This window comes from Ceratotherium simum, chromosome 26 (genome assembly GCF_057802395.1).
Source record: "Ceratotherium simum simum isolate JZ-2026a chromosome 26, ASM5780239v1, whole genome shotgun sequence".
NCBI classification, from domain to species: Eukaryota; Metazoa; Chordata; class Mammalia; order Perissodactyla; family Rhinocerotidae; genus Ceratotherium; species Ceratotherium simum.
The window spans coordinates 20,926,589-20,946,824 of NC_141925.1; the positions used below are offsets into that span (position 1 = coordinate 20,926,589).

Genomic DNA, 20,236 nt, shown 5'->3' on the forward strand with positions numbered 1-20,236 from the left:
GAACAGAGGGGTGGGGACAGACTTCTTCAGTGACACCACCTTGGAGTCATCCTTTGGGGTTTATGGTTTATTGTGGTGTATATTACCACTTTTGAAATATACTGTCTCAAGACCTACGTTAAAACTGTCTCTTAGGATGAATGACGCTTCCTAACATACTCCCTTAATTTGAGTCTTTGAACACATGTACCTTTCCTTCAGTCTTCTATCTAAAAGTCTTCTTGTCTGGGGCTCCCTCTAGGACTCTTACCCTGTCCCTTGCTTTATTCTTTATTCTCTGTATGTTGTTGTCCCCCACTCCTTCGTATAGGCAGACAGTGACATCCACTCTATATTATCGCTGAGAATAGTAGACTGCTGACCTTATGGTCATTTTGCCGGGTTGAACAGCTCCCAGTACATACCAAGCAAAAGATTTCAGGGTGTTAAGGAAGTAGAAACCTAATTCCTCTCAGATTCCAACTCAGGAATTCTTCACCTGTCTGGGTGTTGACTACCTGGTAATGAAAGGTGTAGGGCTCTCAGATGCTGAACTTGTTAGGCCTAATGATTCTGAATTTTTACTTTTAGCGGTATCAGAAGTCTGATCTCTGCAATTTGGTTGATATATGCAGTCAATACTGCCTATTTTTATTTAAGGTCAGCATTGGTTAAGGTAACATATATTAGGTGCAGTTGTGTAAGAGTGAGCATGAACAGTTGTAGCTTGTATTTTAGTGGAGAAAGAGTAGCAATGGAAGGACACACCCAAACACAGGACAGTGTAATGTGAGTGGTTCAAGTGAGAATGCCTAAGTTGTCCTGGAGCAATAATTAGCTTAACAAGGAAGTCTTAAAGAAGACTTCCTTGAGATCATGAATCTTAAAAGATGAAACAGCCAGTCAGAGAAAGAATGAAATGGCAGAGGGATCAGCGTGATTGAAAGCGCAGAAACAAGAAATGATGCGATGTTATATGCAGTGGTGGTATTCCTAGAGCACTAAATACCCAGGGATAAGTGGGCAGGGCTGAAGGGTTTTTCTGAAGAAATAGGTAGGGGTCAGGTCAAAGAGGACCTCATATGCTATATGTACCAAGAAGCTTGGACTTTTATAGGCCATTAGCCACTGAAGAGTTTAAGCAGAGGAGTGAATGGTTTGGTTTTTCGTTCTTTTTTAAAAGCTGTCAATCGCTGTACATGGAAAGTGTTGGCTGAAAGATGGAGCTAAGAGAAGAAAGGCACTCTGGGCAGAGGAGGCAGGTGGACAAGAAGAGGGACTGTTCAGAGAATGGAGTTTAGGGGTGTTGGGGGGATGTGACAATATAGGCCTGAAGGTAGGGGGAAGCAGAGGGCTTCGTGTTGGTTAGAGTGGAAAGCCAGCAAATGTTTTTGTATTTAGAGGTCATTGTCATAGCTATGCTTTAGGAACATTTGTTTGTCAGTAGTGTCTAGTGGCACCAATAGAAGCAGTACCCGAGAGGGAAGAGAAGAAATAGAGAGGGGTAATGAGGATTTGAACTGAGGTCTTAGCAGTAGAGATAGGAGATGGATGACAGATGAGTGAGGTATAATTGACAGGGTTGGCAACTGGTGAGATCAGAAGAAGAATTAAAGATGATATTGTGGCTTTGAACCTGGATGTCTAAGAAAGTTACAGGGATGTGGAAGGATGTAGGGAAGAAGATTGCCAAATAAATTTTCCTAAACTGTACTTTCCTCACACCACTCCCCTATATGGGAATGTTAAGTTGTCTCTTGTTGCTCTGCTTCAGGATCCAACTCCTCTGGTCGGCTTTCAAGGCCCTCTTTAATCTGACCTCCCATGATCTAACCAGCCTGCTTCCTGTCACTCCTTTTCAGAGCATTCTTATCTCTTTCACATTCATTCTTGTTTCTGTTTTCTTTCTCTTTGATCCAGTTTCTCATACAACAAATGCCTTTCAGCATTTCCGAACGTCTCAGAACTCATCTTCTAATGGATTGCTCTAACTGCCGTTGATCCCTCCCTTTCCAATTGCTTAGGGTGTTATGAGGTATCTTAAATTTGGGGCACTTGGTTATATTCTATCTTAGATTTTTGACTGGCTCATGGATATTTTTTTCTCCACTGTCATCTTTGGGTACCTGCTGTTTATATCCTTTCAAAATGTAAATCATCCTTTTACATCCGTACATGAAATATGAACATATTTGAATCTTCTTTTTAGATTTTCCACAATTCTGAGAATGTTAGGCTGAGTATATGAGTCTTTTCAAAAGGCATGATGTTGTTTTGCCAGCTGTTTCACTCACTTCATCCTTCTTTTAATGGCAGCTCCCTTCATAATTGGTCACACTTATTCTGATTCATGAAAATGTATTGTTTATTTTCATGCTGTGTATAATATCTATGTGGTATTTATGGTTTGCATTCACAATGATTAGAGATTATAAACTGGAAGCTTGTGGGACGGGTTTGGCCTACACAGTTGTTGTTTTTTGCTAAACTTTTTATTTTGGAATAATTTATTATTTACAGAAGAGTTGAAAAGATGGTACAGAGAGTTTCCTGTATACCCCTCACCCAGTTTCCCCCTCATTAACATCTTAAATTTCTGTGGTACATTTGTCAGAACTAAGAAACTGACATTGATACTAACTTGAACTGCAGACTTTATTTAGATTTCACCATTTCTTCCAGTAACTTCTTTCTGTTGTCGGATCCATTGCAAGATACACAATGCATTTAGTTATCACATCTCCCCAATTTCCTCTGCTCTCCACACAGTGTTTTTATTATTATCCTTTAGTGTTTTAATTGATTGCCAGCATTTAAAAATCCGGAGAATCCACCTAATCCAGAATTGCAGTTTCTCTTGCAGTTTTTACTGTCAACATCATTTTTTGTCCTTTTGTATTACAGAGTCTATATAAGGCCAAGTTTAGTCACATGTGGCTATCAAGTAGCTGAAATGTGGCTAATTAGACTAAAGAACTGAATTTTTTTTTTTAAACTTTTACTTATTTTTTATTTTTTTTTTAAACTTTATTTATTTTTCCCCCCAAAGCCCCAGTAGATAGTTGTATGTCATAGCTGCACATCCTTTTAGTTGCTGTATGTGGGACGCGGCCTCAGCATGGCCGGAGAAGTGGTGCGTCGGTGCACGCCTGGGATCCGAACCCGGGCCGCCAGCAGCGGAGCGCACGCACTCAACCGCTAAGCCATGGGGCCGGCCCCTGAATTTTTAATTTTACAGGACCACGTAACTCTAGAGTCTTCTTGATTGTTAAGAGTCAGATTGAGTGCTCAGACTGAGCATAACTAGTTAGGTTCTAGCGCTCCGTATAGAATTTTGCCTTAAAGAGCTATTTCTTTCTAAGGCTACTGCTGTTTCCTGTTAAATAACACCCACTAATGTTGCTGCCACTCAGTGGCTGGCCTGATGACATAGTGGTTAAGTTCGTGCACTCTGCTTTGGCAGCCCGGTGTTTGCAGATTTGGATCCTGGGTGCAAACCTACACACTGCTGGTCAGGCCATGCTGTGGCGGCGTCCCATGTACAAAATAGAGGAAGATTGGCACAGATGTTAGCTCAAGGACAATCTTCCTCAAGCAAAAAGAGGAGGATTGGCAACAGATGTTAGTTAGCTCAAGGACAATCTTCCTCACCAAAAAAAAAAAAACAAAAAAAAACTAATGTGAGAGTAGGGCTTCATCGGTATGTACTAGCATAATAGAAGTCTGCATTTAATCCCTTCAGCAGCCGTATGAAAGGTAGATAGTATTACCACCATTTACAGGTTAAATCGAGGCTAAGAAAAGGTAAGTAACTTGCTTATTGGTTATACAGCTGATGAATGCGTGAGCCAGGATTTGACTACTAACTTTACTGGGCTCTACTGCTCCTTCTTTGAAAACAGCCCTGTAGTTACATGGAAGACAAAACAGGAAGGCTTACACCATTGTCCATGCTTTAACAATATTCAGTGAATGAACTAAAACAATGCGTCTTTTAAAAATATTTCAAGAAGATTTTTTAACTGATTTTATAGTTTTCTCATTTGGTTGAGCACAAAGAAATAAATAAAAAATTGTGTCACAGACATAATTTTGTGAGTCAGGGAGGATTTGACAACTTTGCAATGTGTGAGTTGGTTGGCTTTTCAGAAATATTAGAGAAAGCTCTTAAATTGTTTATTACATCTTTGAGTGTTGATGAAAAAGAATAGGAGTTTTGAGAACCAAGCAAGAAGCTGATTCTAAAAGCTTTCTCTATGCTTCAGACCTCTGTGCAGTGAAAACTGATCCCTTTATGGAGCAAAACCTGACTGCTAATTAAGTTTGAAATGTCTTGCTTCAACTCTTTAAGGGAGTTGTAAAGAGACTTTTGATGAAAAAACCACGTAGCCTCCATTTCATGTGCTCTTCAAAAGGATGGAGAAAGCACCTTCTGAATGGCTTGGGCAATAGTGAAGTCCCTTTCCAGTATGCTTATTGACTGTTAAATTTGATAAAGTCATAGGACACAGTTTTAGAATACTGCTGAGATGACTCAGTTTGAGTCAAAGGAAGAAAAGTGTTTAATTTGTCCACAACCCTGTCATTAGTAAAGCACTTTTTACTTTTTCTTTTAATCATCATGGCCAATATCAGCCATGTTTCACGATCTCATGAGATCATCTTGGGAAACAAAGATAAATGAAAAGTAATTGTGTAGTGATCCATTATCCCAAACTTAGAATCCATAAAGTGCCCTTGTTTTCTTCATTTAACATTCATGAAATATTTATTGTGTGTCAACCCTGTTTTCACGCACTGTTGTGGTCCCTGTTGTGCGTGAACAAAACAAAGCCCAAGTCCTTGTCTCCACTGCGCTTCCATTCTCTTCTCTGTTTTAGTTTAGTAAGGGTAGATATATTTACCTTTGATCTCAGCTTACCACTCCATTTTCTCCATAAGGTCTTAAGTTTCTCAATCATGAAGCCTTCTACAGTAATGAAATTCAGGAACTTGGGTGGTCTGACAAAGGATTACGGTACTGCATAGATTTTCAGAGGAGAAAACTGAGGCCCAGACAGAGTGTGACTTGGAGCACATTGCCTAATCTTGTTCACATAATGGCACACTTAGAAACTGATATTTGTGGGACTATTAGGATAAACAGAGAAAGCCACTCACAGCTGAAGATGACAATCCCAGAGAGTCTGGTCACCCAGACTGAGGTGCTCTTCCCCTCAGCACACCTATAACCTATTTCTGTCACACAGATTGTGAAGTTCTGCTGTTAGGATTGGGGCTCAGTTCAGTGTTTTTCTCCGCAATACACATAGTAGAAACATGGCTTTTGAATTACAGGCAAGTGTTAAGTAATATTGGGAAGACCAGATTCTGATTCCAAATGAACCATAATAGTAGTTTTGCTCTGTGAGAGATTTTGAAGGCAAAAGTGTGCTGACTTGTTGGAAGGAGAAGCAGAGGTTCTTACTGGTTCAGAATTTACTAATGACAAATGTGTTTCTTCCTATGGAAGATGTCTTTGAGCTATGCCTCTGCACTAACAGAAGGGGGAAAAATAGCCTTCTGATTACATGGTAAATATTCGAATTGTTATTTTTAGGTATATCAAAGTCACCATTTTTCTTTTCCTCTATTGAGAAAGGAAAATGATTTATGTAGATTTATACATGTTAATCTAGATTTATGTACTCAATGAGGTTATAAAGAGTGCTAAGGACCCCTTTTTGCTTTAAGAACCATCTTATTTCTAGCAAGTATGGATGTGCTTGCTTATAAATAATGATAAATTATTAAAATAAGTAGAAGTGAAAGATTTTGTAACTTCAGATGTCTGTGATGAAACTGGAGCAGGACAAAAGAGATAGGAAATAGGCGAAAAGCGGAGATCACTGCAGTTAGCAAAGTAAACTATTGTTGAAAACTAGATTCAGAGACTAACGAGCCAAGGGTTGTTGGAGGCTTGTGGGAGCATCCTGAGCCCTGAGATTCTATCTCAGCAACAGCTAGGTCTTCAGTTTCAAAGAAAACAAATCAGGAGTCTTCTGGTTTAAGTTTTGGAGTAGAAATCAGGGTGGATTAGTAAGAACAGCTTTATCAGTTATAAGAGAAAACTCCAGACTAGGAGAAAACACAGTATATATCATAATTTGCACTTTTATATTTTTCTAGTTCTAATAAGAGTAGTGGCTGTGCCTCAGAATGCATACTGAGTGAGAGATCTCTTTCAGTGCTGTAGCCTTAGCGAAAATGCGCCTGATAAAATAGTAGTTAAAGGCAGCGTTTGTCTAGAAGCAAAAAAGCATTGAATCATCTACTAAAGATAACCGTGGAATTTTAGCACAAACACAGCATAGTGGTTAACAGTCCAGGCTTCTGAGTCAGATAGACTTGGATTTGAATATTGCCTTTGTAGTTCTTGCTTCTATGACCTTGGGCAAGTTCCTTAACCTCTAAGCCTCAGTTTGACTCTGTTGAAAGGAGATAATCCAGTCTACTTAATGCTGTGGGAATGAAATGATGTACAACGTAAATCACAGGACCTGGAGGCTAGTAAAGGCTGAATATGTAATAGATATCTTCTTATTATAGATACTAGTTAGAAATTTTTGATTTTTAGCTTTCAAAGTGACTAAGCCATAATAGGTCATACCCTTATTTTTGGAGAGTTTAATTTTATTCTTCTCAGTAAGATGAAACTTAATTTTTGTCTAGGAGGCGAGTTAGTTTAGAGGTCAGATTTGGTTTTGAATTTCAGCTCTGCTCTTTACTAGATGTTTGATCAGTGGCAGCCTTCTTCTGAGCCTTAGCTGCCTCATCTGTAAAGTGGAAATAATATTTCAAATTTATAGAATCATGATGAGGATAAAGAGATATCAGAAATATTGCCTGGCATCCCACTGATACTTGGTAAATTTTAATTTCCACCACTGTGGTTGTGCAGTATCTTAGCAACCCTTCAGCGCCTTGAAACAACATACTAGCAGTTTCCCCAGTCGTTGCAGAGTTCCTTCTCACCCAGACGATGATTTGCTTTTTCCTCTCATTAAAGTAGAACCCAACCCAGTATGGGTGAATCACAGCACAGTGTCTTTGCCATAGGGCAAAGAATATGTCTTTCAGCATGAGAAAGGGATATAGGATTTTTGTAAATTTGGCAGGCCAAAATTGATACTTCCTTGCTTTGATTTATGTTTGTTTGTTTACTGGTAAAATGGAATATCATATGTCTAATTACTTGTACTTTTTTTCCTCTTATGAATTGTCTATTTACCTCTTGGGCCTAGAGGTTTTGTTATCAATTTACATGAGTTGTTTATATAATAAGCTCATTAGCATTCCATCTAATGTATTTGATGCAAATATTTCCAACATTATGGACTTACATCATGTGTTTGAAGTTGTTCTGAGGATATCAGGCAGAAATATCTAAATTTTGCACAATACCAGACCCTATATGGGATTTGTACACAGAAGTTGCAAATATATGTTCAGAAGAAGGAAAGCAAAATTAAATAACATTTATATTCTTAGGTTGAACTCTGGTCCTAAACTCGAGTGACTCTGTTCAATGCTTCCCTATGTTAGGTTTAGCAGCCTTAAACCAAGTAGTACCCCTTTTCCTTTGGTTAGGGAAGATTGGGCTGAGCAGTGGGAGGGGAGAGAATGGATCCCTTTAATTTGTTCCAGAGGACAAATATTTTCCAGTTTGCCTTTTAATTTAGAATAAACACACACACACACACACCCTTGAAAAAATAAAGTATATTGCATAATTTTATTTGGTCAAACGTAAACAATTTTTTACTTTTTGATTTCTTGACTCATTTTATGCTGTGAGAAAACTTACCATGTATCCAGATTTAGGAAAATTTTTGCCTATGTTTTCTAAAAGCTTTAAAAAACTTTAGCATTTTATATATTAACTGTTTATTTGAACTTCATTTTTATATATTTGGGACATTTTTTTCTAATTTAAGAAAATCAACTAACCATCATTTATTTCTTAAATAATTTGTGTCTTCAGAGATTTATGACAATGCCTTTATTATATAACTTTTGTGACCCTCCTTAAATTTTTTAATTTCAGTATGTTTGGGACTTTTTTGTTATTCTTGTTACTAAGTTCTAATTGAATTGTTAGGCACAGTAATGCGCCACATACAACGTCTCAGTCACCACATATACGACAGTGGTCCCGTAAGATGAGTAAAATATAGCCTAGGTGTGTATTAGGCTCTACCATCAAGGTTTGTGTAAGTACACTCTGTGATGTTCGCACAATGACACAACTGCCCAGCGACACCTTTCTCGGAGCGTATCCCTGTTGTTAAGTGATGCATGGCTGTATTATCTTTTTTTTTGAGTCACAAATGGAAGTCAAAAGCTCTCTAGCTGTTGCTACTGTTATCTACTAGGACAGTTTTCCAAATTTACTCAGACATGAGAACCACATGTGATACTTGTTTTTAAAAATACATATTCTGATTTAGTAAATCTGTAAGGCTAAAGAATCTGTTTTTTTAACAAGTGCCCCACAGGGGTTCTAATTAAATAAATTTGGGGATCACTTCTAGAATCCTAAGTTGTGAAAGAGAGACTTAAGGGCAATCTGACTTTTTTTGTTTTAAAGCATGTGCCTCTGCCTTAAAAATATATCTTTCATCATCCCACTTTTCTGAATTTCACATATTTGGATAAGTTTTGATGGACAGATTAACCAAAGATCTTGGAAATACCATATTTGTGAATATCATGTGGTTATCCTCCAGTTCTTAAAGAAGAGCTGTAGTTTAGAAAGGATATCTCTTGCCCAGATATTTTGCTGAAGAGCAGAATTTGTTAATAGGGTGGTTTCATACTGAATTTAATTAAAGAAGCTCAGGGAGATATCTTATTCAGTGATCTAAACCTGGAGGATTGTATCTAGACAAGTCAGTTACGTTTCTCTTTGTGTTGATAATTTAAGATGAGAGATGTTTGGGTGGGAAGATTGAGTTCCTTGAGGGAGCAGTCAGGTGGTTCCCTAAGACCCAGGAGAAGGTGTACTTCCCATTTCTCTAGGATTTGTGAAGTGAATTAAAACTAAATTCAATTTAATATTTATTTTAAATTTGATATCTAATTTTGAACTGATTGTGTATAATATCTTGCTGTTTGGAATTTTTCCTTAATATCTTTTTAACAGAAACATTAAGATTTGCTTGTACCTGTGTAAAATATAAATACAGTTTATTGTATTTCATATTAGTTGTTAAGTCTTATTTTTTAAGATCTCAAACAGCCATTTAGTTCAACCTACTTGCTAAGGATTAGCAGAAGTTAATGAATCGACAAGCGTTTAGGTATTTTCCAGGTTGACTAGTGGCTCTTTAAATCGCAGCCATTTATCCACAACAAAAATTCTAGCACTGCATCTTTGTGTATCAACTTAAAAGCCAGACTTCCCCCTCTGTGCCCTTCAGCATTCCAGAACTCACTGAAGTTAGTACAGGACAAGGAATGTGTATTATACGGGGGAACTAAATTATAAATCATCTAGTATGCTTATTAAATGAGTTAAGAAGAGGATTTTTATAGTAGTACAGTGTTCTGCCATGTTTTAAATAAATTTGATTTATAAGCTCATTTTAATTGAATGGGACAGCTCTTTGCATTGTTCAACCAGCTGGTGTCTTCTTTCCCCTCCTGGCTCTCTTAAGATACAAGGAGATGGAATTCAAGTTATTGGGCCTCAAATACAGGGGAGGTTGGCAAGCAGTACTTCCATAGCAGTAAAATGACATTGTGCCTTTCCTCCATTTCCCACTGAAGGCTGCAGAGTGGGAAAGCAACAAGTTGGAAACACTTTTCTTTGGAATTTCTTGGTGTAGAGAATTTTCTAATCTACTTTGAAGTTTTCATCAGGTTTGTGCCTTTTGAAAATCTGTGTCCCAATGTGATAGTGCTGCTGCTATTCATCAGGAACGCTGGAAGAATTGATTTCACCCATACTTGTTTGCTCTTCCTCTGATCATGAGGCAGATTCTTTAAAGTGAATATTATTGAAAGCTACCTTATTATTTTAGCACAGCAGCTAGAATAATTGATTTGAGAGTTTAGGTTGAAAGAGGTTATAATTACGTATTAGAAACATTAACAGTAGAGAAGAAAGATAAATATTGTATGTGGTTTTGCCTGATAAAAGTAACTGTTCAGAGCATAAAATAATTCCCTGTAATAAAGATTTTAAAGAACGTTTATCTGTAGATGACACTTATTTTTAAAAATATTATTTGAACAACTGTAAGGATTTTTTTAAGCATCAAGCATTTGGAGTTTAACCTAATTATTTGACAGCTAGAAATTTTGCCTTTTAATTTTTGAAAACCCAGCTTCCTGGCTTGTTACTGAATTGCTTTAGTACATTTTTATTTTGTTGATTATGCCTAATCTTGTTTGTTTGAGAAGGCAGGAAAATTTTTCTTAAAAAAAAAATAAAAGATAAATACTTAGGAGAATCCTGTATTGTTGCTTTTATGTGAGAATAACATTTTCTAACTGAGGAGCTTTCACTTTACATGCCATCTTGTCTTCAAAGAACTTAACTTAATGGTTTTGTTTTTCCTGTATAATAATACATATTGAGATTAGAAATCGTAATTCTAGGTGAATTTAAAGTGTGCCAAAAGAAGTCTTAAGAAGCACTCCGTATTCTATAAATGCTTATTAAGTAATATTTTTAGCTGGTAATTTTAACTGTTTTGGTCCTTTTAAGAATTCAAATGCAGATCTATATGTGGTTTTTATTTTCTGGCGATGAGTTTAACATTTGTTCTGTTAAAGTAAAATCATGTCTTAAAATGGCGTTTTGTATACTATGCCTATTATTTATGCCAGTATTTTTAGAAGATTTACAGTGTAGCCAATGTGAAAACTATTACGCAAAGCTTACATTGTAGACTTTGGAAGAAGTGCTTGAGGTATTAAGGCATAGTAATTGATATTTGGGGGAGTTTGGTAGTAATCCAGAGTAATTGATGGCTGATTCATATTTAAACTTGTTTCTGTTAAACTTGTAGATAGCCAAAAGGAAGTTTATTTAATATTTCCTGAAATAAATACATTAAAATGGCATTTTTAAAAAAACTATTATTTTAAAGATTTAAAAAAGTATTAATTTAAAATAATTTTAACTATTAATGAGTAAGAGTAAATAAAATTTGTTTTTATAAATGTAGAACTTGGAATACTTAGAACTTTGGATATTAAACTGTCTTATTGGTTTTTTACTTGAATGTAAGACAGTTGCTGTGGTTTTTTGTCAATTAATAGGCAATATTTTAAAATAGTTTTAGATTTATAGAATGATAGGATGTTTTTACATAAGAAATATCAGAAAACAAAAGAAGTAAAAATTAGTAATTTAATTGTAATATTGGTTCATTTCATTCTTTCACAAAGTGGGAAGCCTTGATTTGGAGCATAATTTAGGAAAATGTTGGTTTAAATTCTTTGGATGAGTTATTTTTCTATTCTTAAAAATGAAAAAATTTGTTTATTTCTGGGCCAATTCAAATTTTGCTCCTCTCCTTTAAACTGTGCAAAAGACAAGTTGGGTCACAGTATGGCAAAAAATGTAAAAACAAAAAATTTTATTGGGTATGTATACTTTATACTAGCTGAATGAAATTCCTTCAAATATGTTGCTGGTATTATGAACAATACAATGTTATGGCCAATTAGAGTATCTTTCCACGTTAATGATCATATTGACTGAACTTGTTTTGTTCTCTGGATGCTAGCTCTAGATTTTTTTTAGAGCAGAGATTTGTAACCACTGAGTTTATTCAGCAGAATACTAACCAGCTACTATCATCGTCCTTACCCTTTCTACTTCTCTTGATTCTCCCTCTTCTTTACCGGTTCTTGATTATTCCACCTCTTGAATGTCAGTGTTCCACAGTGTTTCTTCCTCAATATCATTCTGTATTACTCTTTGGATTCAATCATCTCTTGTATGCTGACAGTTCTTAAGTTGTTAATTCAACCAGTTGTTCTTGAGCATTTGCTGTGCTTGGTGCTGGACATGCCAGTAATAAAGGGAAGGAGAAATAAGAAACCAGCCCTTAAAGAGCACATGCAATGTAAGGGATGCATAAGAGTTTTATGGGAGTGGAGGGGAAGTTGATTGTCATAAAATGCTTCTAAGATTAGCTGAATCTGGAAGGGAGAGTGATTAATTGTTTCCTAGGAAAGATGCACAGAAGGATTTGCAAGAAAGGTATCAAGGCATTTTAGGCAAAAGGAATATCATGAAAGAGTATGATGCCTTTTGGAGAATCGTAGATATTTGGTGTGGAAGAGAAGGAAATGTATGTGGACCTAGCAGGATATGAATCTGGAAAAGTGGTAGATAGGGGCCGTGCTAAGGACTTTAGATTAATTTTGAAGCACTTTAATGATCTAGATACCTTGGGGCAGAGAGGTGATAGATTTGGGGAGAGGGTGAAAATGATGGGGGGATCAAGACTTGAGCCAAGGAGACTAGGTGGTTTTTGCAAGAGTAAATTGATGGGGGCCTAAATCCCAGCAGCAGCGTTGGAGATATAAGGATGCATTTGAATTATATCAAGGGGATAATCGGTTAGACCTGTTGACTGACTAGATCTAGAGGGATAGGGAGAATCTGAGGAAGATATCCCTGCTTGAGTAGGGAGTGAGGCTATTTACTAAAATAAATGACGACTCCTCTCCTACCTTTCTGGCCCTTATGACTTATTCTTGCCTTTACTTCTCTTCTTCTGATCTCCTTCTTAAACCTATTGTTTAGGTCTTGCCGTTTCTTCTCATTCAACAACTCTCATGAGTTCTTTTTCTACCTGTATGCTGAATCCTAAATCCATATTTTTAGTTAAATTTTTACTGAACTCTATTCAATTGCATTCTACATGTGGATGGCCTATAGCAATGGTTTTCACTGTTTGTCTGAGAACCCCTTAGAGGCTGCTTGAAACTTGCTTGAGATCCACAAGGTCAAAAACTATTTTCATAGTAATAGCAAGACTTTTATTTGTCGTTTTCAGTCTTGTTCTCTCATGAGTATGAAGTGGAGTGTTCTAGAGGCTACATAATGTGAATAGCACAACAAATTGGATGCAGAAGCGGATGTGAAAATCCACTTGCCTTCTGTTAAGCCAGTTATTAAAGAGATTTGCAAAAATGTAAAGCAGTGTGCATGCTTCTCACTAACTTTTTGTTTTGGAAAAGACATTTAAAAAAAAAATCTATTATTTCTTTTAATATGTAAAGGGTTTGTTTTTTAAATGAATTAATAAATATTTTTTAATTCTCTCTTTAAATTTCTAATATGGTAAATATCTATAGATGTAACCCATATAAACAAAAGATCTTTGATGTTCTCAATAATTTTTAAAAGTGTAAAGAAGTCTCGAGACCAACAAGTTGGAGACTTGCTGTCCTACAGTAACAACAAACATGACATCAAAAACTAAACTCATTCTCTCTCACTTCCCAGACTTAACTTTTGTCTTCTGTTTTGTATCTTGGTGAATGGTACCGCTATCTACCCAGAGTCCAGGCCAGAAACCTGGGGGTCATCTTTATTCCTCCTCCTTTTCTTACTGAGATGGTAATAGTAAACACTAACATTTGTTGAGTACTAACCATGTACTAGGTACTATTCTTAGTTCTTTACATCCATTATCTTGTTAAATCCTCACAACAACCCTACATGGTGTAGGTATTAATACTTACTGCTGTTTTTCAGATGAGGAAACAGAGGTACAGAGTGCTTTAAGTGCCTTGCCCATGGTCATACAGCTAGTAAGTTACACAGCCAAGATTTGAATTCAGCCAGTCTTTTGAATCTGTACTTCTCTTTTCTGAAACAGTTTATAGAGAATTATATGTTTCTTGAGGATTTTATATACGCACTCCCTATAAAGTGATCTGGGCCTGGTGCTTTTTAGAGAGGTAAATCTTGGAGGACCTTTTCAATGTCTTCTGCTGTTGTTATACTGTGGGATCTTCTACTCTTCTGTGAGCTCACTTTGGTAAATTATATTTTGCAGAGCAGAGGCTGGAAAACTGCAGCCTGCAGGCCAAATCTGGCCCACTGCTTATTTTTGTATATGAAGTTTTGTTGGAACATGGTCACATCCATTCATTTATGTGTTGTCTATGCCTGTTTTTTGTGCTACAGCAACAGAGTTGAGTAGTTGCAACAGAGACTATGGCCTGCAAAGCCTAAAATGTTTACTGTCTGGCCCTTGACAGAAGAGATTTGCCATCTCGTGTTTTAGGAAATTGTTCAATTTAGCTGGGTTTTCTGATGAATTGGTATAAATTGTACTTAGTGTTTTCTTGTCTTTTCAAAATCTCTACATTTGAAGTTAGGTCTCTTTTTTTTCTTTATTCCCAGTACTGTTTATATTTCTTCTTTTTTTTCCCATTGTTTGGTATTACTAAAATTTTGTCTGATTTATCGGTAACAATGTTATGTTGGTGTTCCATCTTAGGCTTTACAGCAGTTTAAATATCATCAGACTTAGTGACACATGTCTCTTAAAGGTATGCTAGTGAAAAAAAAGAAATGTATGGTAGTATTGATGAATGAAACTATCTGATCTTGATGAGTGATTTCAGAAATTTCTCCTTTTCTTCTATGCTAATTATTTATATTCCCCGCCTCTTCTGGGGTCAGTGTTAAATCATTCCCTCCTCCAGCTTTTCAAATTATTTATAGAGTTGAGCCTAAAGAAATATCTTAATTTCAGAAAATCATATCTTATTTTCTTTCATTTTCATATTTTTAATTAGGTTAACTAGCAGTTTATTTTTTTCATAAAACCATGCCTTGGATTTATTGGTTTACTTTTAAAGTCGTTGATTTCTACTTTTATCTTTACTAATTCCTTCTACTCCTTAAGTTTGTTTTTTAACTTGAGTTGGATGCTTTATATTCATTCTTGTTTGTTGAAAATAATTGACTGAATTTTTCTTTGAGCACTTGTTTAGCCATATTTTAAAGTATATGTGTTGGGTCAGCCCGTGGCTTAGCGGTTAAGTGCGTGCGCTCCGCTACTGGCGGCCCGGGTTCGGATCCCCGGCACGTACCGCACCGCCGCACCGCTTCTCTGCCGCGTCCCACATACAGCAACTAGAAGGATGTGCAGCTATGACATACAACTATCTACTGGGGCTTTGGGGGAAAAATAAATAAATAAAAAATTATTAAAAAAAAAAAATAAAGTATATGTGTTGCTTTCACTCTTATTTTCTTAATATCCCTGCAGTTTGGGTATTTATTTCCTCTTCAACTCAAATTCTATGTAAGGCAGTTTTATTGTTTCTAGGGTGATTGCATTGTAATCCAGAAATATCATCTGTATTATTTCTACTTTTTGGAATTTATTAACGTTTTCTTTAGTGTTGTGTGTGTGTGTACTTTTTATGACTGTTTCATGGGTACTTGTCAAAAAAGGTATTATATTATGTTTTCAAGGTATATGGTTTTGCTTTTTTTTTTTTTTCTTCCAGTTTTTCCATTTGGTTTACATGTTCTGATACTATGAGTTTGGTATATAAAGGTTTTTAGCTGTTTATATATTTTTGGTTGGTTTCTTTTATCAATACGAAATATCTCCTGTCCTTTATAATGCTTTTCTCCTTAAATTTTTTTTTTTTTTTTTTTATAATTTTATTTATTTTTTTCCCCCAAAGCCCCAGTAGATAGTTGTATGTCATAGCTGCACATCCTTCTAGTTGCTGTATGTGGGACACGGCCTCAGCATGGCGGGAGAAATGGTGCGTTGGTGCACGCCCGGGGTCCGAACCCGGGTCGCCAGTAGTGGAGCGCACGCACTCAACCGCTAAGCCACGGGGCCGGCCCTCTCCTTAAATTTTTAAATCTGATATTAATATTGCTTTCGTTTAAATTTTCTTAGCACTTTGTGGTGGTTTATCTTTCTCTATGCTCTTTCCCCCAATCTCTTTTCCCCCAATTTTTCCACATTGATTTGTTTCAGGAGTGATTTTTGCAAAATATATTCTTAAGTTTGTTTTTCTTTTCTTAACCCAGTTTAAGAGACTTTATTAACGAGTGACTTTAACCCAGTCACATTTATTGTGACTATAGATATTTTAGGGCTTATGCTTGGCATCTTATTATGTATTTCATATTAACCACAATTTTGAAATAATTCTTTTTATTGCATTTTCTATGTCTGTTAAATGGATCAAGTTTTCTTGTTTTCATTTTTTTCTCCTTTCAATGGTTTGGATATTTACTGACATAATTAACCTAGGTTTTAACTATACATACACAATAGCCAAAATCATTCAGTATTTATATCTGTTACCCAGCAACTCTACCCTTACCCCTTCACCTACTAACTCTGTTAGCCTCTCTTTTACTCTTTACTACCACATCCCGTGTTTACATCTGAGATTTTACTTCAGATATTTAATTCAGTTTTATAATCAATAATTGCTTTGTCTTAATGTTTTTTACTGGTTTTGGTGACGTTTTCTGGCCCCAGAAATGAGTACCTATCTCAGCCTTATTTTCCCCATGGCACTTTACTGATAACAAGTACAGCAATTTGAATTTGAAGTTGGGGATGGGGTTACTGGGTGACAGACGTAAATACTGCTTCTGAATTCTTAGCCAGTTTGGATGTGTTGTTAGACTTCTTGTACATGTCTCCATGTACATCATTCACAGTTTTTGCCTATAGATTATCTTCTAATTCCTTGAATATAAAAGAACGTTTTCCTGTTGCTATCTCGCATATATAGCATCTTGTTTGGATGTTAAATTGTTGTCATAATCTTTTTATTTCCTTTTAATAATAAAGTGGCAAAAAAGCCTGTATTACAGCAGTGGGTAACTGTATCACTTTAAGGTTATGTTCAATTGCCGAATACCATGCTGAGCCCGGTACTAAGCATGTAAATGCTGGGTTAAAGTTTTTATGTTCCTTATGATTTCATAGTTACATATGCTTTATCTTCTTTTGTTTTCAGAGGTACTTTAGAATGTTCTAATGCCTTATTTTCCTCATAACAAAGGAATATACATTATTGCTACATTCTGGGAGCATTAAGCTGTCTGAGAGACAGAATTTCATACGTGAAGTGATTAGATCTAAAAGCATTTGGCCCAAATTATTAATAAGTGGCTTTTCTCAGTTATCTTCAAGAAGATTGGAAAGGAATACAAGCAATAAATAGAATGTTTGTAATTTTTCAGTGTAATTTCTCCTGAACTACAATTTCCTTGTATTACTTTAGAAAAATCAAAGTCGCATTTAAAAAAGTAAGAGGCCAAGGTCGTATATTAAAAAGTATTAGTGTTAGTGATATAGACTAAACTCACGATTTGTTCAGAGAAAGAAGACGATAGTGAGGCTGGATTGTTAAGTGACGGGGGAGGCTCTAGAGTTGAGAGAGAGTGTGTAAGAGGAAGTTGAGTGACTTGGAAACAACACAGGTGACCAACATTTTATTCCAGCGTCATATACATTAAAGGCATTTGATAAATATTTCTTTTATTTGGGGCACAGTAATAGCTTCTGTTATCTGAGTGTTTATATCATGCTGGGTACTAGACCAAGACTCTACTGTATAGATAAGGGGAAGGACACAGATAACCCAGCCAGTGAGCAGTGGGGCTGTTTTAATTTCAGGCCTGGGGCTCTCTTAGCCCTTGAACAGAGTTTTGTCTAAATCTCCTCACCGGTCACACTTATCTGACAGTGGCATCTGTGAAGATGCATCAAAATCCCACAGAGACATTAAACTGCTACAAAAGTATAAGCTGGTATGGTGCCAATCATTAAAAAATAACCACTATTTATTTAGCCTTGTGTTTGATGATCTGTAAACATTAACATATGTAACCTTAGGCTAGCTCTGCAAGGTATAGGTGTTATACCCCATTTTACATAGGAGACCACTGGCTTGGCAGGGTTTATACAGCTTGCCTAAAGACACAAAGCTTAATAAAGGCAGAGCTGGGATTGAAACCTGGGTCCATCTGGTACCGTAAGTTCATATACTATGCTGCCTCTCTGTACTTTCAGAGATTGAGTATATCTTCACTGGTTTAAGGCATTTCCATTAGTTTGTTTACTTATTTACTCTCTTAGGAGTTCAGAAATTCACTATTCATAGTTTCATATTGTTTATACAGTAGACAAATGGCTTTTTCTCAGACTTGTTTAAGATAGGGTATCCAAGTTATTTCCTCAATTTTGATTAGTTTCATAGATTTCATTCTGTTATCTTTGTCTTTACTTCCCTATTCTGAGTTTGTCTTATTTGAATCAGACTTTGCATTTTAACAACAAAAAACATTGTTAACTTTGCCTTTTTTGAAAGGAAACTGGCAGATTGTTTTCTACCCTCATTCTTGTGTTGTCTTTCAAAGATGAAGAACTGGGACCAAACACATTAAAAATGAGGCAGATTAAGAACAGTTACCAGGGAATTGAGGATTCTTTTAGGACTACCAAAACTTGATTTGCCACATTTGTTCTTCTAGTCTTTGTGAGTTCTGTAGTTGTATAGTCAGTGCTTATTCTCTGATCAGAGAATGTGGGAAAGAGATGGCAAGCATGAGCTGTCATCCAGGCCAGGGAAGGCCAGTGGTCTCCATGCACTTACTGGATTGGTAGTCAACAAAAGTAAAATTTGACTCTTGGCAGCAATTTCTCCTAAGAAAACTTGAGCCCATGAACGAGGATATCCCCACACACTTAAAGCTTCTGTTCCTTTAGGATTGTTTTTCTTAGTGCCTTTTTATTTAGATGGCTTACTATGGAGGTACACTTTACTGGCTAATCTTTTCCACCCCTTTTCTTTTGTTGGGATTAGTGCCAGAACAGATAAAGCCCAGTGTAAGCCAGCCTCAGCCTGCCAACTCTAATAACGGCACTTCCACAGCAACCAGCACTAATAATAATGCCAAGCGAGCCACAGCCAACAATCAGCAGCAGCAGCAGCAACAACAGCAGCAGCCACAGCAGCAGCAGCCGCAGCAGCCGCAGCAGCCGCAGCCGCAGCAGCAGCAGCAGCAGCAGCAGCAGCAGCAGCCACAGGCCTTGCCTCGGTATCCTCGTGAAGTACCACCACGATTTCGCCACCAGGAACATAAACAGCTGCTAAAGAGGGGTCAGCATTTTCCTGTCATAGCGGCAAACCTGGGATCTGCTGTTAAAGTGTTAAGCAGCCAGTCAGAAAGCAGTGCTTTAACAAATGAACAGCCACAAAATAACGGAGAGGTGCAGAACAGCAAAAACCAGTCAGGTGAGAGAAGGCATTTCTTACAAGACTCCAACTATCGTCATTAGCAGTGTAGCAAGTTTATAAACTCATGGCTTTTTGGTGATGTATTTGTATTCGTCAGTATATGGGTTGCAAAATAAGAATTCTATACAGGCAGTTATGAATGGGGAATCTTAAAATGTTTCCTGTAAGTTAATTGCCCATCCTACTTTCAAAATGATTAATCACTCTCCAAGTTCTCCCTATTTTAATAAGCAGCTTTATAGCTAAAATTGATCATAAAAATATAGCTAAAATTGAACGCTATCCCAGCCCCGAGTTATATGCTAAGCATTTAATACTCAGCAACCTGTGAGGTATAAATTGTTCTTATCTCCATTTTTCAGTAGAGGCAGCTGAGGCACCAAGACGTTAGATGACTTGCCCAGGATCACTCAGTTACCTGTGTCCTAAGAAGACTGCCATTCATGAAAATTGCATTCAAACAGAGGACATGCATTCAGTTATTGCCAGAGAATGGCTTTTCTCAGCTCAGTAATGATTGTGTGGCAGAAATCTAGTATGTGATTACAGTTTTCTCAAAGCCCAGTTTGTTTTGACATATTCTGATAGGTTCTGATGGTTGGTTGGTTGGTTTGTCCATTTGTTTATCGAACTGTTTTTTTTTTTTTTTTTTTTTTTAAAGATTTTTTTTTATTTATTCAGTTTTTCCCCCCAAAGCCCCAGTAGACAGTTGTATGTCATAGGTTCACATCCTTCTAGTTGCTGTACGTGGGACCCGGCCTCACGTTGGACGGAGAAGCGGTGCCTCCGGGCGCGCCCGGGATCCGAACCCGGGCCGCCAGCATCAGAGCGCACGCACCTAACCGCTAAGCCACGGAGCCGGCCCGTATCGAACTGTTTTGAAGCTTTTACCACAAGCCAGCTAGAGAATTGAGGAGAATCAAGGTTCCCATACATGAAAACACTA

General features: G+C 36.8%; 1 protein-coding gene across 9 annotated transcripts in view; it reads left to right on the forward strand.

The window, feature by feature from the left end:
- The window catches only part of TNRC6A (trinucleotide repeat containing adaptor 6A), a 102,944-nt gene that overhangs the window by 29,730 nt on the left and 52,978 nt on the right, over positions 1 to 20,236 (forward strand). For 6 of the 9 annotated variants that reach the window (XM_087417152.1, XM_087417146.1, XM_087417147.1 and 3 more), the window contains one exon: positions 18,856 to 19,287. The exons of 2 other annotated variants lie outside the window; for them this stretch is intronic. In XM_087417152.1, coding sequence (XP_087273278.1) covers positions 18,856 to 19,287 — 432 coding nt within the window. Of the gene's footprint in view, positions 1 to 18,855; positions 19,288 to 19,686; positions 19,826 to 20,236 lie in introns of those variants that run through there. One more of the 9 variants, XM_087417154.1, reaches the window with a different exon arrangement.